Source organism: Heterodontus francisci, chromosome 1 (assembly GCF_036365525.1).
Source record: "Heterodontus francisci isolate sHetFra1 chromosome 1, sHetFra1.hap1, whole genome shotgun sequence".
Lineage (NCBI taxonomy): Eukaryota > Metazoa > Chordata > Chondrichthyes > Heterodontiformes > Heterodontidae > Heterodontus > Heterodontus francisci.
In genome coordinates this window covers 86,067,016-86,090,781 of record NC_090371.1, presented here as the reverse complement: position 1 = coordinate 86,090,781, position 23,766 = coordinate 86,067,016, and the positions used below count along the sequence as shown (strand labels likewise).

The window sequence follows — 23,766 nt, the reverse complement described above, 5'->3', positions numbered from 1 at the left end:
GGAGAAAGTGAAGGCGCATGGGGTCCAAGGTGCACTAGCTAGATGGATAAAGAACTGGCTGGGCAACAGGAGACAGAGAGTAGCAGTGGAAGGGAGTTTCTCAAAATGGAGAGGTGTGACCAGTGGTGTTCCACAGGGATCCGTGCTGGGACCACTGTTGTTTGTGATATACATAAATGATTTGGAGGAAAGTATAGGTGGTCTGATTAGCAAGTTTGCAGACGACACTAAGATTGGTGGAGTAGCAGATACTGAAGGGGACTGTCAGAGAATACAGCAGAATATAGATAGACTGGAGAGTTGGGCAGAGAAATGGCAGATGGAGTTCAATCAGGGCAAATGCGAGGTGATGCATTTTGGAAGATCCAATTCAAGAGTGAACTATACAGTAAATGGAAAAGTCCTGGGGAAAATTGATGTACAGAGAGATTTGGGTGTTCAGGTCCATTGTTCCCTGAAGGTGGCAACGCAGGTCAATAGAGTGGTCAAGAAGGCATACGGCATGCTTTCCTTCATCGGACGGGGTATTGAGTACAAGAGTTGGCAGGTCATGTTACAGTTGTATAGGACTTTGGTTCGGCCACATTTGGAATACTGCGTGCAGTTCTGGTCGCCACATTACCAAAAGGATGTGGATGCTTTGGAGAGGGTGCAGAGGAGATTCACCAGGATGTTGCCTGGTATGGAGGGCGCTATCTATGAAGAGAGGTTGAGTAGATTAGGATTATTTTCATTAGAAAGACGGAGGTTGAGGGGGGACCTGATTGAGGTGTACAAAATCATGAGAGGTATAGACAGAGTGGATAGCAAGAAGCTTTTTCCCAGAGTGGGGGATTCAATTACTAGGGGACACGAGTTCAAAGTGAAAGGGGAAATGTTTAGGGGGGATATGCGTGAAATTTCTTTACGCAGAGGGTGGTGCGTGCATGGAACGCATTGCCAGCTGAGGTGTTAGACGCGGGCACGATAGCGTCTTTTAAGATGTATCTAGACAGATACATGAATGGGCAGGAAGTAAAGAGATACAGACCCTTAGAAAATAGGCGACAGGTTTAGATAGAGGATTTGGATCGGCGTAGGCTTGGAGGGCCAAAGGGCCTGTTCCTGTGCTGTAATTTTCTTTGTTCTTTATTTGTAATCACTGTCACTGTGACTCGCTCGAACACCGGTCCCAGCATGGTTCAGGTGTAGACGGTCCCAACGGTACAGCCCTCACTTTTCCCAGTACTGGTGCCAGTGCTCCACGAACTGGAACTCATTTCTACCACACCAGTCTTTAAGCCACGCATTAATTTCTCGAATCCTATTTGCCCTACTCCAATTTGTACGTGGCTCAGGTACTAATCTAGAGGTTCTGCTTCTTAATTTGGTATCTAGCACCTCATACTGACTATGTAGAACCTCTTTCCTTGTCCTGCCCATGTCGTTGGTACCAACGTAGACCACGATGACTGAATCCTCCCCCTCCCACTTACCAAAGTCCCTTCTTTACACTCTGTACCCTCCAGCAGCACTCCGTGCAGACTGTTAGCAAACTTGGATACATTACTCTTGGTCTCTCTGTCAAGGTCATTCAATATAGATTGTAAATAGCCTGAGGCCCCAGTACTGATCCTCCATCTGTGCTAGTATATTACCCCCAACTCCATGAGACCTTATCTTGCATATTAACCTTATACGTAGCACCTTATTGAATGCCTTTTGGAAATCCAAGTGCACTACATCTACTAGTTCCCCTTTATCTACCCGACTAGTTACATCCTCAAAAAACTCTGATAAATTTGTCAAACATGAATAATCTTTCGTAAAACCATACTGACCTCGTGTGATCATACTATAATTTTCTAAGTGCATTATTAAGACTTGCTTAATAATAGATTCCAGAATTTTCCCAACGGCTGATAAGCTAATTGACCTGTAGTTCTTTGTTTTCTCTCACCCTCCTTTCTGGAATAGCAGTGTGACATTTATTAACTTGCGATCGCTGGGACCTTTCTAGAATCTAGGAAATTTTGGAAAATCACAACCAGTCCATTCACTATCTCAGTAGCTAGGTTTCTTAGAACCCTAGGATGTAGGCCCTCAGGATTTGTTGGCTTTAAGTTTCTATAATACTTTTTTTCTGCTGATATTAATTACTTTAAGTTTCTCACTCTTATTAGCCTCATGGTTACCCTGTATTTCTGGTATGTCATTTGTGTCTTCTACTTTGAAGACAGACAAAATTTTGTGCTACATCTTTGCCACTTCCTCATTCCCTATGATATCTTCCGACTCTGCCTCTAAGGACCAACATTTACTTCAGCTACTTTTTATATATTTGTAAAAGCTGTTATAATCTCTAAAGGCGTGGGAACAGGAAGAGAAGTCATTGTAGGTGATTCTTTGGCTTTGACTGGATAAGTAAGAATGGAACTAGGTGAGTGCAGCCCCACCCAGCTGAACCATGGTGGAGGCGTTGGAGGAGGATGGTGTGGCTAACCATGTCCAAGGCTGCAGACAGGTCGAGATGACAAGAAGGGATACTTACCTTTGTCACAGACACACAGGATGCCATTTGTGACTTTAATAAGAACTGTTTCAGTACTGTGATGGGTGGAAACCTGATTGGTTGGCTTCAAACACCAACCTGGGGAAGTGTGCACCAGCAAATAGAATCAGAGTAGGGAAAAATGGTGAAAAGACAGAATGAAATTCTCTATCTGAATGCATGAGGCATTCGTAACAAGATGGATGAATTGATAGCATAAATAGAAATAAATGGGTATGGTATGATAGCCATTACAGAGATGTGGTTGCAAGGTGACCAGGGCTGGAAACCAAATATTCAAGGGTATTTGATATTTCGGAAGGATAGTGCAGGGCGTGAGAGTCCCTTGCACGGGGTGGACTCTCCGGTCAGTTATTCCTCTGTAGTCTTCAGTGGTCGACTAGTCCAATCCGGCTGCAGCCCCAAATGTTGGATGCTGTGCCCCTTTAAGTCCAATTTCTGGCTCCATTCCAGCTTTCCGAAGCCTCCATCAGACTTGCTCAAAACGAGTCTGACAACCATGAGTGCTTACCAAATTCTTCTCTCAGGCACTACAAAGCTGCCCAAGCTGTTTACACATCCTTTGATGGTGTCTTTCACCTGCCATCAATTAGGTTATAAAAGCAAAATACTACAGATGCTGGAAATCTGAAATAAAAACAGAAAGTGCTGGAAAAACTCAGCAGGTCTGACAGCATCTGTGGAGAGAGAAGCAGAGTTAACGTTTCAGGTCAGTGACCCTTCTTCAGAACTGGCAGATATAAGAAATGTAAAAGATTTTAAGCAAGTAAAGCAGGGGTGGGGCAAGAAATAACAATAGAGAAGGTATTGATAGGACAAGGTCACAGAATAGCTGACCAGAAGGTCATGGAGCAAAGGCAAATAATATGTTAATGGTGTGCTGAAAGACAAAGCATTAGTACAGATAGGGTGTTAACGGACTGAAAACTGAACAGCCACAAGCACAAACATGAAAAAAAAAGTGGGTATCTTTTATATCTGCCAGTTCTGAAGAAGGGTCACTGACCTGAAACCTGCTTCTCTCTTCACAGATGCTGCTGAGTTTTTCCAGCACTTCCTGTTTTTTATATCAATTAGGTTATACTGTCCATCAATTAAACTCCATCTTCTAACTCCACACCATAGTGGACCACCCCATGTGCAAGGTTATCCATTGTCCTGGCTTATATTTCAAGGGTCATTGCATACCATAAGAACTGACTTATGTTTAAACAATGGGAAGCAACCGTTAATTTTAAGAAGAGAAAAACAGTAGTTTAGACAAAATAACTGCTGTGAACATAGCCTGCTTTGACCAGCATGAAAACAAAAGGAGGAGTTCTTGGGAAAAACAGGTTCACAGTTAATCATATTACTACTGATTGCCATTACCTAATTGATTAATTACTTGACAACCAGAGCACAATCACACTTAGTTTTAAATCAATGTCTACAAAGTAACCTTTAAAAATTCAATACAGTTTTTTTAAAAATCAAGAGCAATGCAGAAGTAAAATGCAAAAATATAAAAGTACTAAAAATAGTGGCTGCAGGCCTCAGGCCCACGATAGGAAGAAAGGAAAAGGATGTAGGCTAGCTCTGTTAATAAAGAATGAAATCAGTATAGTAGTGAGAAATGACCTTGGCTCAGAAGATCAAGATGCAGGATCGGTTTGGGTGGAGATAAGAAATAGCAAAGGAAATAAGTCACTGGTGGGAGTAGTTTATAGGCCCCCCAGCAGTAGCTACACTGTAAAACAATATAAATCAAGAAATATTGAGGGCTTAGAGGAAAGGTACTGCAGTAATCATGGGTGATTTTAATGTTCATGTAGATTGGACTAATCAAATTTGGCAAAGGTAGCCTGGAGGATGAGTTCATAGAGTGTATTTGGGACAGTTTCTTAGAATACATTGTGTAACCAACCTGGGAGAAGGCTATTCTGATGAACATTCAGAACATGTTGATGAAAGGTCACAGACTGAAATGATAACTCTGCTTCTCTCTCCACAGATACTGCTAGATCTGCTGAGTATTTCCAGCACTTTATTTATGAAAGAGAAATTGTGTTTGATAAGTTTATTAGAGTTCTTTGAGGATGTAACACGCAGAGTGGATAAAGGGGAACCAGTAGATGTACTGTATTTGGATTTCCAAAAGGCATTTGATAAGTTGCCACATAGCATGGATAGAGGATTGGCTAACTAACAGGAAACAGAGAGTTGGGATAAATGGCCCATTTTCAGGTTGTTAAACTGTAACGAGTGGAGTGCCACAGGGATTAATGCTGGGACCTCAACTATTTACAATCTATATCAATGACTTGAAGGGACCGGATATATTGTAGCTAAATTTGCAGATCATAAGAACTAGGAGCAGGAGTAGGCTGTCCGGCCCCTCGAGCCTGCTCCGCCATTCATGGCTGATCTTTTCGTGGACTCAGATCCACTTACCCGTGCTCCCACAGTATCCCTTAATTCCTTTATTGTTCAAAAAGATATCTACCTTAGCTTTAAAGATGTTTACTGAAGAAGCGTCAACTACTTCACTGGGCAAGGAATTCCATAGATTAACAACCCTCTGGGTGAAGAAGTTCCTTCTTAATTCAGTCCTAAATCTGCTCCCTCTAATCTTGAGGCTATGCCCTCTTGTCCTAGCTTCACCTGCCAGTGGAAACATCCTCTCTACTTGTATCTTATCTATTCCCTTCATGATTTTATATGTTTCTATAAGATCCCCCCTCATTCTTCTGAATTCCAATGAATATAATCCCAATCTACTCAGTCTCTCCTCATAAGCCAACCCCCTCAACTCCGGAATCAACCTAGTGAACCTCCTCTGCACCCTCTCCAGTGCCAGTATATCCTTTCTCAAGTGAGGAGACCAAAACTGCACACAGTACTCCAGGTGCGGCCTCACCAGTACCTTATACAGCTGCAACATAACCTCTCTGCTTTTAAACTCAATCCCTTTAGCAATGAAGGACAACATTCCATTTGCCTTCCTAATTACTTGCTGTGCCTGCAGACCAACCTTCTGCGATTCATGCACAAGGACACCTAGGTCCCTCTGCATAGCAGCATGCTGCAACTTTTTACCATTCAAGTAATAATCCTTTTTCCTGTTACTCCTACCGAAATGAATGACTTCACATTTACTAACATTGTATTCCATCTGCCAGACCTTTGCCCACTCACTCAATGTATCTATGTTCCTCTGCAAAGTTTCACAGTAATCTGCACGCTTTGCTCTGCCACTCATCTTGGTGTCATCTGCAAACTTTCACACCCTACACGTGGTCCCCAACTCCAAATCTATATAAATTGTAAATAATTGCGGTCCCAACACCGATCCCTGAGGCACACCACTAGTGACTGATTGCCAACCAGAATAGCACTCATTTATCCCCACTCTCTGCTTCCTGTTCGTCAACCAATCCTCTATCCATGCTAATACTTTACCCCTGACGCCATGCATCCTTATCTTATGCAGCAGCCTCTTGAGCGGCACCTTGTCGAAGGCCTTTTGGAAATCTAGGTACGCCACATCCGCTGGGTCCCCATTGTCCACCTTGCTCGTAATGTCATCATAGAATTCCAAAAGATTTGTCAAGCATGACCTGCCCTTCATGAACCCATGCTGCATCTGCCCAACGGGACAATTTCTATCGAGATGCCCTGCTATTTCTTCCTTGATGATAGACTCAAGCATCTTCCCCACTACAGAGGTTAAGCTAATTGGTCTATAATTCCCCATCTTTTGTCTACCTCCCTTTTTAAACAGTGGCGTCACATCTGCTGTTTTCCAATCTGCTGGGACTACCCCAGAGTCAAGCGAATTTTGGAAAATTACCGTCAGTGCACCTGCTATTTCTCCCGCCATCTCTTTTGGAACCCTGGGATGCATTCCATCAGGGCCAGGAGACTTATCAATCCTTAGCTCCATTAGCTTGCCCAACACTACCTCTTCCGTAATAATGATTGTTCCCAGGTCCTCACCTACGTTCGTCTCTTTGTCAATTACTGGCATGTTATTAATGTCCTCCACTGAGAAGACCGATACAAAATACCTGTTCACACTCTTCACACTCTCCATCTGTATTCTAAATTCAACCATACTGTGATCACTCCTTCCAAGAGGATCCCTAACCATGAGGTCATTAATTATTCCTGTCTCATTACACAGTACTAGATCTAGGATAGCTTGCTCCCTCGTCGGTTCCATTACATACTGTTCAAGAAAACTATCACGGATACACTCAATGAATTCCTCCTCAAGGCTACCCTGACTGAGCTGGTTCGACCAATCTACATGTAGATTAAAATCCCCCATTTTTACAGGCATTAGTTATTTCTTTGTTTATTGCCCGCCCCAATGTGATGTTATTATTTGGTGGCCTATAGACTACGCCTATCAATGACTTTTTCTTCTTAGAGTTTCTAATTTCCACCCAAATGGATTCAACCTCATTCTCCATAGAACCTATATCATCTCTCAGCAGCGCCCTGATGTCATCCTTGAGTATCACAGCTACACCACCTCCCTTACCTTTCTGTCTGTCCTTCCGAATGGTCTGGTACCCCTGGATATTTAACTCCCAGTCGTGACCAACCTGTAACCATGTTTCCGTAATGGCTACCAAATCATATTTATTCGCGATGATTTGTGCTGTTAACTCATCAACCTTGTTACGAATGCTACGAGCATTCAGGTAAAGTGCATTTATGCTAGCTTTCTTACCCTCATGATTCCCAACATCTCTAATAATAACTCCTGAGTTATCCTTCCTTTCTGCTTCTTTCATCGTCTGCCTTGAACCTAAACCCTCCTGCACACGTTAGCCTGCTGCTTACCTTTTTATTTATCATCATACTCCCTGTAGTTTTCCCTTTCCCTTTCCCCCAAGTCACTAGTTTAAAGTCCTAGAGACCACCCTATTTATCCGTTTCGCTAGAACACTGGTTCTAGATCGGTTCAGGTGGAGACCGTCCCATCGGTACAGATCCCCCCGGTTCCAAAACTGATGCCAATGCCCCATGAAATGGAACCCCTCTTTCCCACACCACTCCCTTAGCCACGTGTTTACTTCCCTAATATTCTTAGCCCTAAGCCAATTTGCACGTGGCTCGGGCAGTAATCCGGAGATTATGACCCTCGAGGACCTGTTCCTTAATTTCGATCCTAGTGCTTTATAATCCCCAAACAGGTCCTCCATCCTAGCCTTGCCTATGTTGTTAGTCCCAACGTGGACCACAACAACTGGATCCTCCACCTCCCGCTCCAATATCCTTTCAAGCTGGTCAGAGATGTCCTGTACCCTGGCAGGCAACACACCATGCGGGACTCCCGATCCGGCTTGCAAAGGATACTATCTATCCCCCTAATTATAGAATCCCCTATAACTACCACTTGTCTTTTTGCTCCCCCCTCTTGAATGGCCTTCTGCACCATGGTGCCATGGTTAGTTGGCTCATCCTCCCCGCAGCCCTTTTCCTCATCCACACAGGGAGCAAGTATCTCATACCTGTTGGATAAGGTCAAAGGCTGAGGCTCCTCCACTCCTGAACTCAGGATCTCCCTACCTGCCTCACTTGCAATCACACCCTGTTGTCCCTGATCACTAACTGAATTTGAATTACTTAATCTACCAGGTGTGACTGCCTCCTGAAACAAAACGTCCAGGTAACTCTCCCCCTCCCGGATGTGCCGCAGTGTTTGAAGCTCAAATTCCAGATCATCAACTCTGAGCCGGAGCTCTTCCAGCAACCAACACTTGCTGCAGATGTGGTCCCTGCCGCTCACAATGGGGACAGCCAGATGATACAAAGATAGGTAGGAAAGCAAGTTATGAGAATACAAAGTGTCTGCGAAGACATAGGTTAAGTGAGCAGGCAATATATTTGGCTAATGGAGTATAATGTGGGAATGTGAGGTTGTCCACTTCGGCAGGAAGAATAGAAAAGCAGAATATTATTTACATGGAGAGAGACTGCAGAATGCTGCAGTTCAGTGGGATCTGGGTGTCCTTGTTCATGAATCGCAAAATGTAGGCATGCAGGTACAGCAAGTAATTAGGAAGGCAAATGGAATGTTGGCCTTTATTGCAAGGGGGATGGAGTATAAAAGTAGGGAAGTTTTGCTACAACTGCACAGGGCATTGATGAGTCCGTACCTAGAGTACTACATACAGTTTTGGTCGTCTTACTTAAGGATGGATATACTTGCATTGGAAGCTGTTCAGAGAAGGTTCACTAGGCTGATTCCTGGAATGGGGGATTGTCTTATGAGGAAAGATTGAGCAGGTTGGGCCTATACTCAATCGAGTTTAGAAGAATAAGAGGTGATCTTATTGAAACATATAAGATCCTGAGGGGTCTTGATAGGGTAGATGCTGAGAGGAAGTTTCTCCTCGTCGGGGAATCTAGAACCTGGGGGCAGTTTCAAAATAAGGGGTCTCTCTTTTAAGGTGGAGATGAGGAGGATTTTCTTCTCTGATGGTCGTTAATCTGGATTTTTCTTCCCCAGAGAGTAGTGGAGGCTGGGTCATTGAATATATTCAAGGTGAAGTTATCCAGATTTTTGATCTACAAGAGAGTCAAAGGTGATGGGGTGCAGGCATTAAAGTGGAGGTAAGGCCACAATTAGATCAGGGGAGGCAGTGGCATAGTGGTATTGTCACTGGACTAGTAACCCAGAGACCCAGGGTATTCCTCTGGGGACATGGGTTTGACAACCATCATAGCAGAAGGTGGAATTTGAATTCAATTAATAAATCTAGAATTAAAAGCTAGTCTAATGATGGCCATGAAACCATTGTCGATTGTTGTAATAACCCATCTAGTTCACTAATGTCCTTTTGGGAAGGAAATCTGTTGTCCTTACCTGGTCTGGCCAACATCTGACTCCAGACCCACAGCAATGTGGTTGACTCTTCAATGCCCTCTGAAATGGCCTAGCAAGCCACTCAATTGTATCTAACTGCTACAAGGTCAAAAAGGAATGAAACTGGACGGACCACCTGGCATCAACCTATAAAACAACAAGGGCAAACCCAGCCCTTTTGACCCTGCAAAGTCCTCCAGACTAACATCTGTGGGCACCTGCCAAAGTTGGGAGAGCTGTCCCACAGAGTAATCAAGCAACAGCCTGACAGTCATACTCACCAAATCATACCTTACAATGTCCCAGACAATGCCATCACCATCCCGGGTATGTCCTGTCCGATCAGCAGGACAGATCCGGCAGAGGTGACGGCACAGTGGTATACAGTCGGGAGGGAGTTGCCCTGGGAGTCCTCAACATCGACCCCAGACCCCATGGTCTCATGGCATCAGGTCAAACATGGGCAAGGAACCTCCTGCTGATTACCACCTACTGCCCCCCCCCCCCCAGCTGATGAATCAGTACTCCTCCATGTTGAACAGCACTTGGAGGAAGTGCTGAGGGTGGCACAGGTGCAGAATGTACTCTGGGTGGGGGACTTCAATATCCATCACCAAGAGTGGCTCGTTAGCACCACTGCTGGTCGAGTCCTAAAGGACATAGCTGCTAGACTGGGTCTGTGGCAGGTGGTGAGGGAACCAACAAGAGGGAAAAATATACTTGACCTCGTCCTCACCAATCTGTCACAGATGCATCTGTCCATGACAGTATTCGTAGGAGTGACCACTGCACAGTCCTTGTGCAAAGTCCTGTCTTCACATTAAGGATACCCTCTATCGTGTTGTGTGACATTACCACTGTAGTAAATGGGATAGATTTTGAACAGATCTCGCAATGCAAAACTGGGCATCCTTGAGGCGCTGTGGGCCATCAGCAGTAGCAGAATTGTACTCAACCACAATCTGTAACCTCATGGCCAGCATATCCCCCACTCTACCATTAACATCAAGCTGGGGGACCAGCCTGGTTCAATGAAGGGTGCAGGAGGGCATGCCAGGAGCAGCACCAGGCATACCTCAAAATGAGGATCAGATCTAAGCTCTGCTGTCCTGCCACATCCAGTCGTGAATGGTGGTGGACAATTAAACAACTAACTGGAGGAGGTGGCTCCATAAATATCCCCATCCTCAATGATGGGGGAGCCCAGCACATCAGTGTGAAAGATAAGGCTGAAGCATTTGCAACAATCTTCAGCCAGAAGTGCGGAGTGGATGATCCATCTCGGCCTCCTGCTGCTGAAGGTCCCAGCATCACGAATGCCAGTCTTCAGCCAATTCGATTCACTGTCCATGATATCAAGAAATGACTGAAGGCACTGGATACTGCAAAGGCTATGGGCCCTGACAATATTCCAGCAATAGTACTAAAGACCTGTGCTCCAGAACTTGCTGCGCCACAAGCCAAGCTGTTCCAGTACAGCTACAACACTGGCATCTACCCAGCAATGTGGAAAATTGCCTAGGTATGTCCTGTGCACAAAAAGCAGGACATGTCCAAGCCGGCCAATTACCGCCCCATCAGTCTACATTTGATCATCAGTAAAGTGATGGAAGGTGTCGTCGAGAGTGCTATCAAGCGGCACTTATTTAGCAATAACCTGCTCTGTGACGTTCAGTTTGGGTTCCGTCAGGGCCACTCAGCTCCTGACCTCATTACAGCCTTGGTTCAAACATGGACAAAAGAGCTGAACTCGAGGTGAGGTGAGAGTGACTGCCCCTGACATCAAGGCAGCATTTGACTGAGTATGGCATCAAGGAGCCCTAGTAAACCTGGAGTCAATGGGAATCGGGGAAAACGCTCCGCTGGTTGGAGTCGTACCTAGTGCAAAGGAAGATGGTGGTGGTTGTTGGAGGGCAATCATCTCAGCTCCAGGACATCATTGCAAGTGTTCCTCAGGGTAGTGTCCTAGGCACAACCATCTTTAGCTGCTTCATCAACGATCTTCCTTCAATCATAAGTTCAGAAGTGGGGACACCTCAGATACTGAAGCAGTCAGTGTAGAAATGCAGAAAGACCTGGACAATATCTAGGCTTGGGCTGATAAGTGGCAAGTAACATTCGCGCCACACAAGTGCCAGGGAATGACAATTAAAGACCTTCTTGGATATAAAATTAAAACCCGACCCAGGCCTGACCACAGCCAAACCGAACCCGACTGGAGCCTGAGTCTTTTAACTTTTTTTCATTCCCAGCCTGACCCGAATATCGCAATGAATTTAATAATATCAAACGTGTTATTGAAACAAAAAAATCAGGTCAAAATGTAGATTAAAAAGAAAACAAATTTGCCTGACCGAACCCGACCCGAGTCTGAATGCTGGATACAAAATATAGATCTGACCCCACCCGAACCTGACACGTAGTTGGGTGTAGTCTGGTTTGGGTCGGGTAGCCAGGCTTTAATGACCATCTTCAACAAGAGACAATCTAACCATGTCCCCCTTGACATTCAATGGCATTACCATTGCTGAATCGCCCACTATCAACATCCTGGGGGCTTACCATTGACCAGAAACTAAACGAGTAGCCATATAAACACCATGGTTACAAGAGCAGGTCAGAGGTTAGGAATCCTGCGGTGAGTAACTGACCTCCTGACTCCCTAAAGCCTGTCCACCATCTAAAAGGTACAAGTCAGGAGTGTGATAGAATACTCTCCACTTGCCTGGATGGGTGCAGCTCCAACACCACTCAAGAAGCTCGACATCATCCAGGACAAAGCAGCCCGCTTGATTGGCACCCCTTCCACAAACATTCACTCCCTCCACCACCAATGCAGTGGCAACAGTGTGTACTATCTACAAGATGCATTGCAACAATGCACCAATGCTCTTTAGACAGCACCTTCCAAACCCGCAACCTCGACCACCTAGAAAGACAAGGGCAGCAAATGCATGGGAACACCACCACCTGCAAGTTCTCCTCCAAGTCACACGCCATCCTGCCTTATAACTATATCGCCGTTCCTTCACTGTCGTTGGGTCAAAATCCTGGAACTCCCTCACAGCACTGTGGGTGTATCTACCCCACATTTAAAAAAAAATTCATTCATGGGATGTGGGCATCGCTGGCCAGGCCAGCATTTATTGCCCATCCCTAATTGCCCTTGAGAAGGTGGTGGTGTGCTGCCTTGAACCGCTGCAGTCCATGTGGGGTAGGTACACCCACAGTGCTGTTTTTATTGACTTCGTAGTGGTTAGATACAACTGAGTGGCTTACTAGGCCATTTCAGAGTCAGCAATTTCCACATCCTATGAACCAATAAAAAAAGCCATGATCGTATTGAATGGTGGAGCAGTCTCGATGGGCTGAATGGCCTACTCCTGCTCCTATGTAGATGATTTTCTGATTAGAGGAAAGATTAAAGAATATGTTGAGAAAACAAGTTGGCTTGTGATCAAAGAACTGAAAAAATCTGAATATGAATATTATATTTGTCAGTCATTTATGGCACAGAGGAACATATGAACAGGCGGGATTTAAAAAAAAAATTGGAACCCACTGGAAAACCCCAAACTTAGAGGTTTGGAAGCACTGTTCCCGCTCTAAGCACCTGTCAGCTGTGAAACTGACGGCTGCAATTTTTTTTAAAGCCGCTCTGGTGTGGGAGAAGAAGCCAATGGGAAATTTCTCATCCCTTAAATTACCAGTCACGGACCTCAAAATGTTTTACCACAGTCACTGCTGTCTGTGTACAGACACGTTGCTGACCCCTGTCAACAATATTACTGTAAACGTGTGATATATAGAACATGTGGCAAACAGGAAATGCATGCCAGACAAGATGTTCCAATATGTTACTAACAGATCTCTTGAGGTATTGCTTATGGTAAGTTGGAGAATATGTGGTTTTAACTGTCCCATAAATGACCCTGGTTTTGGATTTGGTTGCATCACCTACAGTATGTGAAAGGGGAGTTAAGAAAACAATACTCTAAAACCATCTTTAAGATTATTGAGATGAAATCAGGCTTAGTTCATTAAGAGAATGAGTTATTTTTTTTATTTGTTTGTGAGATGTGGGCGTCACTGGCTTGGCCAGCATTTATTGTCCTTGAACTGAATAGCTGGCTGGGCCATTTCAGAGGGCATTTAAGAGTCAACCACATTGCTGAGGGTCTGGAGTCACATGTAGGCCAGACCAGGTAATGATGGCAGATTTCCTTCCCTAAAGGACAATAGCGAACCAGATGGGTTTTTACAACAATCAGTGTTTTCATGGTCACCATTAGATGAGCTTTTAATTCCAGATTTAGTAATTGAATTCAAATTTCACCATCTGCCGTGGTGAGATTCAAACCCATATCTCCAGAGTATTAGACTGGGCTCTGGATTACTAGTTGTGAAATTACCACTGCGCCACTGCCTCAAGTTTTTTGTTAGGTTATTGCTGGAAATCCAGCATGATACCAAGAGGTACTAGAGGATGGCTCTAATGCCAAGGAGAGCTGAGGATAATAGAGATATGGGCACATGGAGTGGGGGGTGGCATTGCAGGTAGTGATGAGGTTGTATGGTCAAGGTCCAGCCACTACTAATGAGTTCATAAAGCCTGTGCTGAAGGGAGGAACATTGAACAGGTTGGGTGAGGAGGCCTGAGCACTAGGCTTGAGGCTTGTCTTGAAAAGGAAATCAGCCAGCTGGGAGTGGGTAAGCCACAGCCTGAAGCTTGGAATCAGGTGGTCCCTTTACAAAAACATACAATCAACTGTATATTGTAACTAAGTGATAACTACCCGATGCAGAAACTATGCAGTTGAATCTCTGCACATTATATGTAAATGTACTATATAAAATGATTTTGCCAAGCTAAACTTAATCATTTATACCTTTCAATGCACGTTGAAACACACTGAACATCGGTGAGATAGAAATGCACCAATACATTTAGATAGGAAATATCTTTATTTTATCTGTACCTTCATACCATAAGTTAACAATCATGATTCAGAGTTTAAGGACACAAAGGAGTAAAAGACCACAATGCAGTTTATATACAGCAAAGCCTCTCCAGAGGCGAACACTGCTCAAAAATAAAATTGCACTTAATAAACTTATTACTGTCAATGTAGAGCTTATATATATCAAATACATATATATCAATTTCATAAGAACCAAAAATATTCATTAATATTTTGCAGCAAGAGCCAGTTTAGATGCACTATATTGCATGTTTGAAGTACTATTGGAATCTTATTTGACACACTTCAAACACCAGACTGGTGGTATACTTCCATTAAATTAATACCAAAAACTTGACTATGAAGTTCAATCTCTGATGAAAGAGTGCACAAAATCCTTCACATTCTGGAAGTTATCACTGATTTAACTTTAACTTCATTTTTATTCACTTCTATAAAGTGCACAACATTACATCACTAATAGCAGCATTCAGGATGTGCTTTCGATAAAGTGAGTCATCCATTGGCTAAATATCTTGAATGGTTCTAACATTTCAACAAAAAAAAAAGCAATGGTGTTGTTTAGCTCGAATAAGATATTTTTCCCAACTGAATATGCATGGTAAATCCACTGTAACATAAATAATGTGCAGTGTCAATGAAATCTTTAATTTTCTAAGATGGTACTGTTGTGAACTTGGAGATTATATGGCACCTATGATGTCACAGCTCGTTTTGTCAAATAAGCATGACAGTATCAGCTGGCTAATGTCATAAAAAAATTAAATCCCTATGAAAGTTAAAATATGTATTACAGTGTAAAGGTATTTGCATCATGCACTTATATATGAAAAGTAAAAGCAGTTCCACAAAGCCTTCCATGGCTGTTGAGACTTTTTGTTGATTTCATGGTGCTATTTTAAAGGAGGCCCGTGTAAAATAAATGGTTTCACATCTCAAAATAGCAAACGCAAGAGTTCCACGTGAATGTATTAAATATTCATATGTCAATATTTCCACAGCATACTTTCAAGACTAATGCTACTTAACCACAGAATTCCACTTCAAGTAACTGAAATAACTGCATGGTGTATAGCTGTTGAGGACAACAAAAATTGATAAGTTGATCTGTTTCAATATTTCAGATCCCAATGCATCAGTAGGGAAGAAAGTAAGTGCCAGAAACAGGCCACCAGCTAAACTAAGACTGCTAACTGCCAACAACAGCAAGATCCCTCTCTGCAGTTTATTTGCTGAATTATAAAGCTATAATTTAACAAAATGTAAGTTGTTCCCTGCAAAAAAAAAACCTTCAAACATAACCTGCCTTTAACAAATCACAGGATGTTTGATAGAGGCAATTAAAATATGAAGGGATGGGACAGAGTACATAGAAACCCTATTTCCAGTGGTTGAAGGGTTCAGAACAAAGGTGCAAGATTAATTGTAAGAGATTAAAGACAGTGTTTTGTTATTTATGCAGAGAGGTTGCAAAGCTGTGGAATGCATGAACAGAATTAGTGAGTGAAGCAGGTATCACGTGAACATATAAGAATAGGTTAGATAGCTGGTTGGTTACCTCTGGCATTGATGACTCCAACATACACCTGGTCAGCCTCACAACTTTCACTCTGCATAAGCTAAAGCTCATCCAAACCTCTGCTGCCCATATCCTTACTTCCTCTTTTTAAAAATTCATTCATGGAATGTGGGCTCTGCTGGCATAGCCAACATTTATTGTGTATCCCTAATTGCCCTTGGGAAGGTAGTGGTGAATCGACTCCTTGTGTAGGTACACCCACAGTGCTGTTCAGGAGGGAGTTCCATGGTTTTGACCTGGCTATGATAAATGAACAGCATATTTTTCCAAAGCGGGATGGTGTCTGACTTGGAGGGGAACTTCAGATACTGGTGTTACAATGGCTTGCTGTCTGGTTTTTCCGTGCAGTAGAGGTTGCGGGTTTGGAAGGTGCTGTCGAAGACGCCTGACGAGTTGCTGTAGTGGATCTTGTAGACGGTATACAGGGCAGCCATGGTGTACCAGTGGTGGAGTGAATGCTTAGAGTGGTGGATTGGGTTGCTTTGTCTTAGATGGTGTCGAGCTTCGAGTGTTGTTGAAACTGCACTTATCCAGGCAAGTGGGACATATTCTATCACACTTCTGATTTGTGCCTTGTAGATGGTGGATAGGGAATCAGGTGGTGATTTATTCACGGCAGAACACCCAGATCTGTCTTGCTCTTGCAGCTACACTATTTATGTGGCTGGTCCAGTTAAGTTTCTAGTCAATGGTGAACGCCAGGATGTTGATGGTGGGGGACACAGATAAGATAGAGCCATTGAATGTCAAGGAGAGGTGGTTAGATTCTGTCTTGTTGGAGATGGTAATTATCTGTCACTTGTGTGGCACGAATGTTACCTGCCACTTATTAGTACAAGTCAGAATGTTGTCCAGATCTTACTGCATGTGGGCTTTATTATCTGTAGAATTGCAAATAGAACTGAACACTGTGCGATCAATGATCAACCCTACTTCTGACCTTATGACAGTGGTAATGTCATTGATGAAGCAGCTGAAGATAGATGGGCTGAGGACACTGCCCTGAGGAATTCCTGCAGTGATGTCCTGGAGCTGAGATGATTGGCCTCCAACAATCATAACTATTTTGTTTGTGCTAGGTATGACTCCAGTAAGTGGACTGCTGATCTACATTGGCTCCCAGTTGAGCAACACCTCAACGTTAAAATTCTCAGCCTTATTTACAATTCACTCCATGGCCTCACCTCTCCCTGTCTCTGTAACCACCTCTAGCTCTACAAGTCTCCCAGATATCTGTATTCCTCCGAATCTGGCCTCTTGAGCAACCAGGATTTTAAATCGCTCCACCATGAATGGCTACGTCTTCAACTGCCAAGGTCCTAAGCTTATGAATTCCCTCCCTGAACCTCTCCACCTCGACCTCTCTTTCCTCCTTTAAGATGCTCCTTAAAGCCAACCTCTTTGACCAAGTTCTGTTCTGTGGCTTGGCCTCAAACTTTATATAATATCCCTGTGAAGCACCTTGGCACATTTTACAACATTAAAGGTGCTATATAAATGCAATAAAAGGGGTCAAATTTAGGATAGGGCCATCTGTACTTGTACTCATACAACGATCAACATGAAATCATGTCTACTGATCCCAAAAAAGACTCATACCAGTGCCAAAAAGCTGAAAATCATTGACTAGATTAAGGAAGGTGCTATGTAGGCACCTGGTTCAAAAAGAATGATGATCGCTGAATCAACGCTTCGTGGGTGGCTTAAAGATGAACAGAAGTTGAGAAGGGTTTCGATCGAGATGGATGAAGTTGGCTAAGCAAGCAAGAAAGCCCGAAATGCCGACGACACCTCTTGACAAAGCCGTATACATGTGGTTCACCCGAAGGCGTACCTGTATCTGGTCCTGTTATTCAAGCTCAGGCTAAGATGTTGTGCCAGCAAGTGAATAAAAATACCAGCGTCCCAGTACAATTTGAAGCCAGCAAAGGAAAGTTAGCAAGATTCAAGAACCGGCATAGCATTTTGCAAGTTACGATAAAAGGAGAACAGTCCGTGACAATCCAGCCACAGCATCATTTCCCACTGAGTTAAAGATGATTTTAGATGAAGTAATCCATACAAGCGAGAACTGACTGCATTTTAATAGTTCAATTGTACATGTATATTCACATTTTTGTTACCAGAAGAAATAAAATTTGAATTGATTGTCTTCATTTTGTTACTGAAGTCTGTTTGCTTACATCAGATCAGATAGTTTACCTGTTTATGAGGCTGTTTTAATCAGTTTTTCTGTAGTTCTGCAATATTCTGGCCACTGGCTTGGTGAAAGCACCTAGTTATGTCACAGTCTCACCTATAACGCAGTCTTGAGGTATGGTCTCGGTGGACTCTGTTATAGCGGGCCCCCAGTCTAGTAATGGAGAGGGAGTTTGAATATTTGAGTAAAATCATATCAGGCCGTGTCTGTAGTCTCTATTACTCAGGTTTGCCAAATATTTTCAAAAAGGAAAGTGGTTTCATATGGCTACTTATTTAATTGATCCATCTCAGAACTGATGACCTAGGATGTCGAATGCGCTTTATCAATAATGCATTCCATTACACATTTTTGCAACCCAAACTGATATTACATATCAGATTGTACAAAAATACAGAATTGCAGGCTAGCAAACTGTAGACTGACGTTCTTAAACAAAGACCTTTTCTGTTCATTTCTTAAAGCATTTTTTGTAAACAGCGCACATTGTCATAATCCAAAATAAACGAATTGTTACCTGATGATTCATTAATGGATGTAGCAATTTAGTTAAAATTTTTTCATTGGACATGCTGTCTCCAATTGTGTTTTAGTATTAATGAAGACATTAGACTTCATATGCTCAGATTCTATTATGGCAAAATATTTAGCGGATAATATCTAGATAATGTGTGTCAGGGTAAAGGAAACTAACAAGAACAGCTAATAACTTGTTGCCATCCAAAAGACAATAGTTTGGGTTCTTGATAAATATTGCAGCCTGTGAAATCTCTTCTTTATAGTCTGCATACTGCTTGCTCAATGACATTGATTCAAGTCCATTCAGAGCCTGAAATGCAAAAAGAAAAATGTTATTTATTTTGTACTTTAAGTACAGAATAATGTGTTTCACAATTAGGAATTACTGTATTCCCCACTGCATAGTGGTTTTGGATACATGAAGTAAGACTGGATACCAGTGATTTCAGGATGAGTCACTGAATATATTTGGTGTCAAAAACACTGAACTAATGATTGGGGTAGATGAAAAATAAAAATACCTTCAATGGTGTATGCATTCAATCTGGAACTCAATAAAACATTTAAATTGCGGAAATCTATGGGAGTACCATCACTGGAACAGGTGTTACTGGTCCCTCGACGCTGCGGGTCACGGCGCGGGGGCTGGTAAAATCCTGCGGGGAGAGGCCCCCCTCGACCTGTGAAGTTGAGAAGGGCCCGCTGCATATTACCAGTGGTGGGGGGACCTCGCTGTGGCCAGCCCACCAATATTATGGCCACAGTTCGTGCTCCGTGCGGAATTCCCAGCGAGAACCTGGTGGGGAGGGGGGAGCAATAGAATTTTCAGGGCGGGAGGGGTGAGGGAGTGGGGATAACAAATGTTATTGGTGGTGTGAATGGTGGGAAGGTGTTAGAACCCGAATGTCAGAAGGTTGAGGGGGAAAGTTCGGGAAGGGAATAAAGTGTTTTCTGACATTAGGTACCATGTATTAAGACCACAGGAGGGGGGGGGGGGGGGGGGGTTGAGGAAGAGCCTCCATCACACAAATTTTTATTTGATAAACTTTCCCAGTGCTCCCTTCATACTTCCTTAAACCCCTGTATTTATTGATTTACACATTTGCTTCTCAACATCCTTCTATCTGTGCCATGTTCATTTTTTATGCAGTGAATTTCTGTGACAACTGTTCTGAATTCAATTGGAGTTATATGGTTTCAAAAACAAATATCGGAGATTAAAATATTTAAAGGAATCACTAGAATCTTGCACATTACAAAAGCTGAACTGTCCACAATAGGATGCATAAAGATGAATGAAAGTATCCAGTCTTACTTGTTTTAAGTTTGCTTGGAGATTAATATTACTGTCCAATGCTTTTAAAGGATAAATCGCGTTTATGTCAACATGCCCTCTATAAGCAGTGGGGACAGTACTACTTATTGTTTGGGTTATTTATTTGAACACAAGTAGGTTACTTTATGAGGTTGTTTAAAATTTACTTTTTTTTTTAGCTTAACCTGTCTTACAACTTTTGCCTTATATGCCAAAAGTCACACAAGTTATCAGCGTTCATTATTTTATCATTCCTCAGCGGGTAGCAATACTGGTATTGTTTTTAGAGTGGTATTGGGAACCATGCCCACTTATACTAATTGCAGAGGGGGATTTGCACAGATTGCAAATCCAGGAGTCCCACAAATATGCGCTTCATCATTTGCACCAACAGGAGTACGCGATGATAATGTCCATTATTTGTTCTACTATGAGACAATTTCATTACATTCCAGATGATACTCAGCACTAACAGGGCAAAACTACCTTTCCTGTTAGTTAGGGCATTGAAGTGATAAAGTCACACAAACTCCAACTCTGACTTAAATCTTCAAAGATTTAAAATCTGATAATCTCAGATTTGTAGATGAAACTTGTAAAGGTGCCTCAATGTAATGACATACATGGTGACAATTCCTAAATCTCACTAAGTTTAACTACACAAGTGATCTCAACATTTAGGCAGTGTATTTGTGCTGAAGGGGGAGAGAACGATTAGGTCAGTGAACAAAGGAGAAGGCCTGATGAACCACAAGTTGTTAGAGTGATTGGAACCAGACAAGGGTCAAATATGTTTCATGTGCCTTAGGGTGAACAAAGGAGAAGGCCTAAATGCTGTCAGGAGTGACAAAAACCAGACAACTCTCTAAGTTTCATGTGTACGTGCGTTGCTAATGATTGGATAGTATAATGTATACCTGCTTAGAATGTAATAGCTATGTACAAGTAGACACAATTGGATAGAGATAAGAGAGTAAGAAGTGTAACCGATTGATTGGTAAATGCAAACGAACTGTTATCTGTAAAATTGTATAAGAATGATGCTTTGTAACCACTCGGGGAGTTTGTACGCCATCTTTTATGGGTACGGTCTCCCCTGCATATGCTTGCAATAAACCGGTAAACAAAGGAGCTCGAGTCTCGTGTGGTCTATCGCGGAATTGGAGGGTGACTGAACTCCCTTTCAGTGCCAAAATGTACCTTTCATTTCACAGGTGCTAATGTTGAGGTAATTCTCTTCCTTTTAAGCATATCCCTGATGAGTGATACATCAGAGATCATGAATTGTCTACTTTCCCCAGTCTGCCAGCTCATGCGACTGATACTGTGGAGAGACTGCCCAGCCAGCAAACAAACTTTGGCTGAATTAGTTGTTCAACACAGGATATGGATAGATCTCGTCAGTTTTGTGCATTGGCCATACCTCTGATACAGACTAAGGGTCTTTTAAAAAAAAACATCAGTCTGAAGCCAATTTTAAAATCACTATCAATAAAAAAACTATTGTTTTGGAAATGTTATTTATTTGATGCAGAAAGAAATCTCTGCTTGTATCATACACCTAACCAATTAAAAGATGAACTCCCTAAACATATTGAGGCAGTGACTGAAGTGTACATCTATCAATTCTACTTGAACAAATTACAGCAAGCCCATTTTGTTTTCTGCTGTTACATATTCATCATACTATTCCTTTACAACATGAATAGGGAGAAGAGCTACAGACAAAATAATTGTGGTCCAGTTTGGACCTATTCCAATTTTTTGTTAAGCTTTTTGATGGTAATTTAAAAAACACAATACAATCTCAAATTCCTAGTGCTGGGCAAACTAAACAGCACAGAAAAACTGAAATTGGTTATACTTATGGAAGTACCAATCAGATCAAAATATTGCACAAGAAAAGCTCTGAGACTTACCAGATTACACTGGGAATGCTGTCTTATATGACAAAATAATAGAAATACTTGAGATGGCAACCATTCATATATTTGCATTTTCTACCACATAACTTGTACTGAAAATACAGACAAGGTGGTTGGGTTTGCTGATAGGGGCAACAGAATTAAAGGATACAACTTAGAAATTAGAATGAATTAGAGAAAGTAAGTGTTACGACCAGGTGAGAAAGGTGTCTAGGAGTCCCTTTTAGTCTTCACCTGGTCTTATTGTAATAAGGTTTAATTTTTAAACACACTGGGCTGAATTTTATGACTGCGCCGCAGTTTGCGGCAGCGCACTCTAAAGACGGCATGCATCCTGCGCGGATGCGCTGTCCCTGAGCCCCTGCGATATTACACGTGAGGGCTCATTTAAATATGGGGGCGGAATGGACAGTGTAAATAGTGGGATTGTACTTAAATAATCTGGTGTATAAACTGGTTCATTTGAGTCAAACTATGTGATTTATGATAGTGAAGGTTAATTTAACAGTGTTGAGCTACATCATAAGAACTTGGTATCCCTGTGCGTTTTTTATCCCATGCGCTGTTTATTTTCTAGCCTTCTGTAGAATGATAGACTGCAAAGGAGAGAGAAAAGACTTGCACTTACATGGCACCTTTCCCTGAAGAATTTTACGGGCCCCCCCGCCGTGACTCATGGCGTTGAGGGGCTTGTAAAATTCAGCCCAAAGAGTGATCAACACATAGACTTGACTCCTGGGTAGAGTACTAGGGGAGAAAACCATTTAACAACTGAGTGTTACAGTGTGGGAGTGGAAGGCAATGAAGAGTGCTTCTCGATGGGTGAATTATGATGGGATGAATGGCTTTCCATTGCCGTAATTAACATGCTGGAAAAAAAAAATCCATTATTGAACTCATTGTGTAAGTTCTCAATACCTGCTGTGCTTTCGGAGACAGCTGTGGTTCTGTGCCAGACTTCAGACGAATGCGGTTCTCTGCAGGAAGCTGAACCAATAGGAATGCGGACATGCTTCGTGCCACCACTCGAAACCTATAAAGATAAACAATCAGAAATCTGAATATCAACTGGCACAAAAAGGGGATTGAATTAAATTGCACAGGAAAGGCTGCAAATCTCAATTTCAAGAAAATGGATGTGTAAAAAAGTCACTTATAAAAAAGCAAAATACTGCTGATGCTGGAAATCTGAAATAAAACAGAAAATGCTGGAAATACTCAGCAGATCAGGCAGCATCTGTGGAGAGAGAAACCAAGTTAATGTTTCTGATTGATGACCTTTTGTCAGACTTGACAAAAGGTCACCAATCAGAAACATTAACTTAGTTTCTCTCTCCACAGACGCTGCCTGATCTGCTGAGTATTTCCAGCATTTTCAACTTAGACTTGCAGCCTCCATATCATGCATCAAGCAAAGAACCACTGTGAACTCTCCTACTTTAACTGATTGTGAAGTGGGGGATGCTAGCCCCCACTTCTACTAAAGCAAAAAAAGAGACAAGTATGGGATTGAGTTGTATCAAAGTGTTGCCTGAGTGGTTTACAAATGTATCTGAACCCTGTGATTCTGTAACTGCATTGTAATATACAGTCCTAATCAACTGTTTTTACACAATTTACAAAGTATTTTGTAGCTATTATGAATTCTATAAATCCGGGATGTAAAACAAACAATTTTGAAATCTGAATCCTTCATTTAAGAAAGCAATCAGATTTAGAATATATGCTGCTGGTTCTAGTGAAACTCAAAAAAAAGTTTAGTATTTAGTTTGCTGAGCAGAAACTAGGGGTTGAATATTATAAGCCCGCCGCCAAACAGCCACCACGATTCCA

The 23,766-nt window shown here is 42.4% G+C and overlaps 1 protein-coding gene and 1 long non-coding RNA gene across 2 annotated transcripts in view; one reads left to right on the top strand and one right to left on the bottom strand.

The window, feature by feature from the left end:
• The window catches only part of LOC137370411 (uncharacterized), a 169,963-nt gene that overhangs the window by 107,632 nt on the left and 38,565 nt on the right, over window positions 1-23,766 (top strand). The window lies entirely within an intron of this gene.
• The window catches only part of epg5 (ectopic P-granules autophagy protein 5 homolog (C. elegans)), a 229,378-nt gene continuing 223,655 nt past the window's right edge, over window positions 18,044-23,766 (bottom strand). The window contains exons 43-44 of the mRNA XM_068032710.1: window positions 22,852-22,966; window positions 18,044-19,003 (exon numbers count right to left, since the gene is read on the bottom strand). Coding sequence (XP_067888811.1) covers window positions 18,821-19,003; window positions 22,852-22,966 — 298 coding nt within the window. The 3' untranslated portion in view covers window positions 18,044-18,820. The remainder of the gene's footprint in view (window positions 19,004-22,851; window positions 22,967-23,766) is intronic.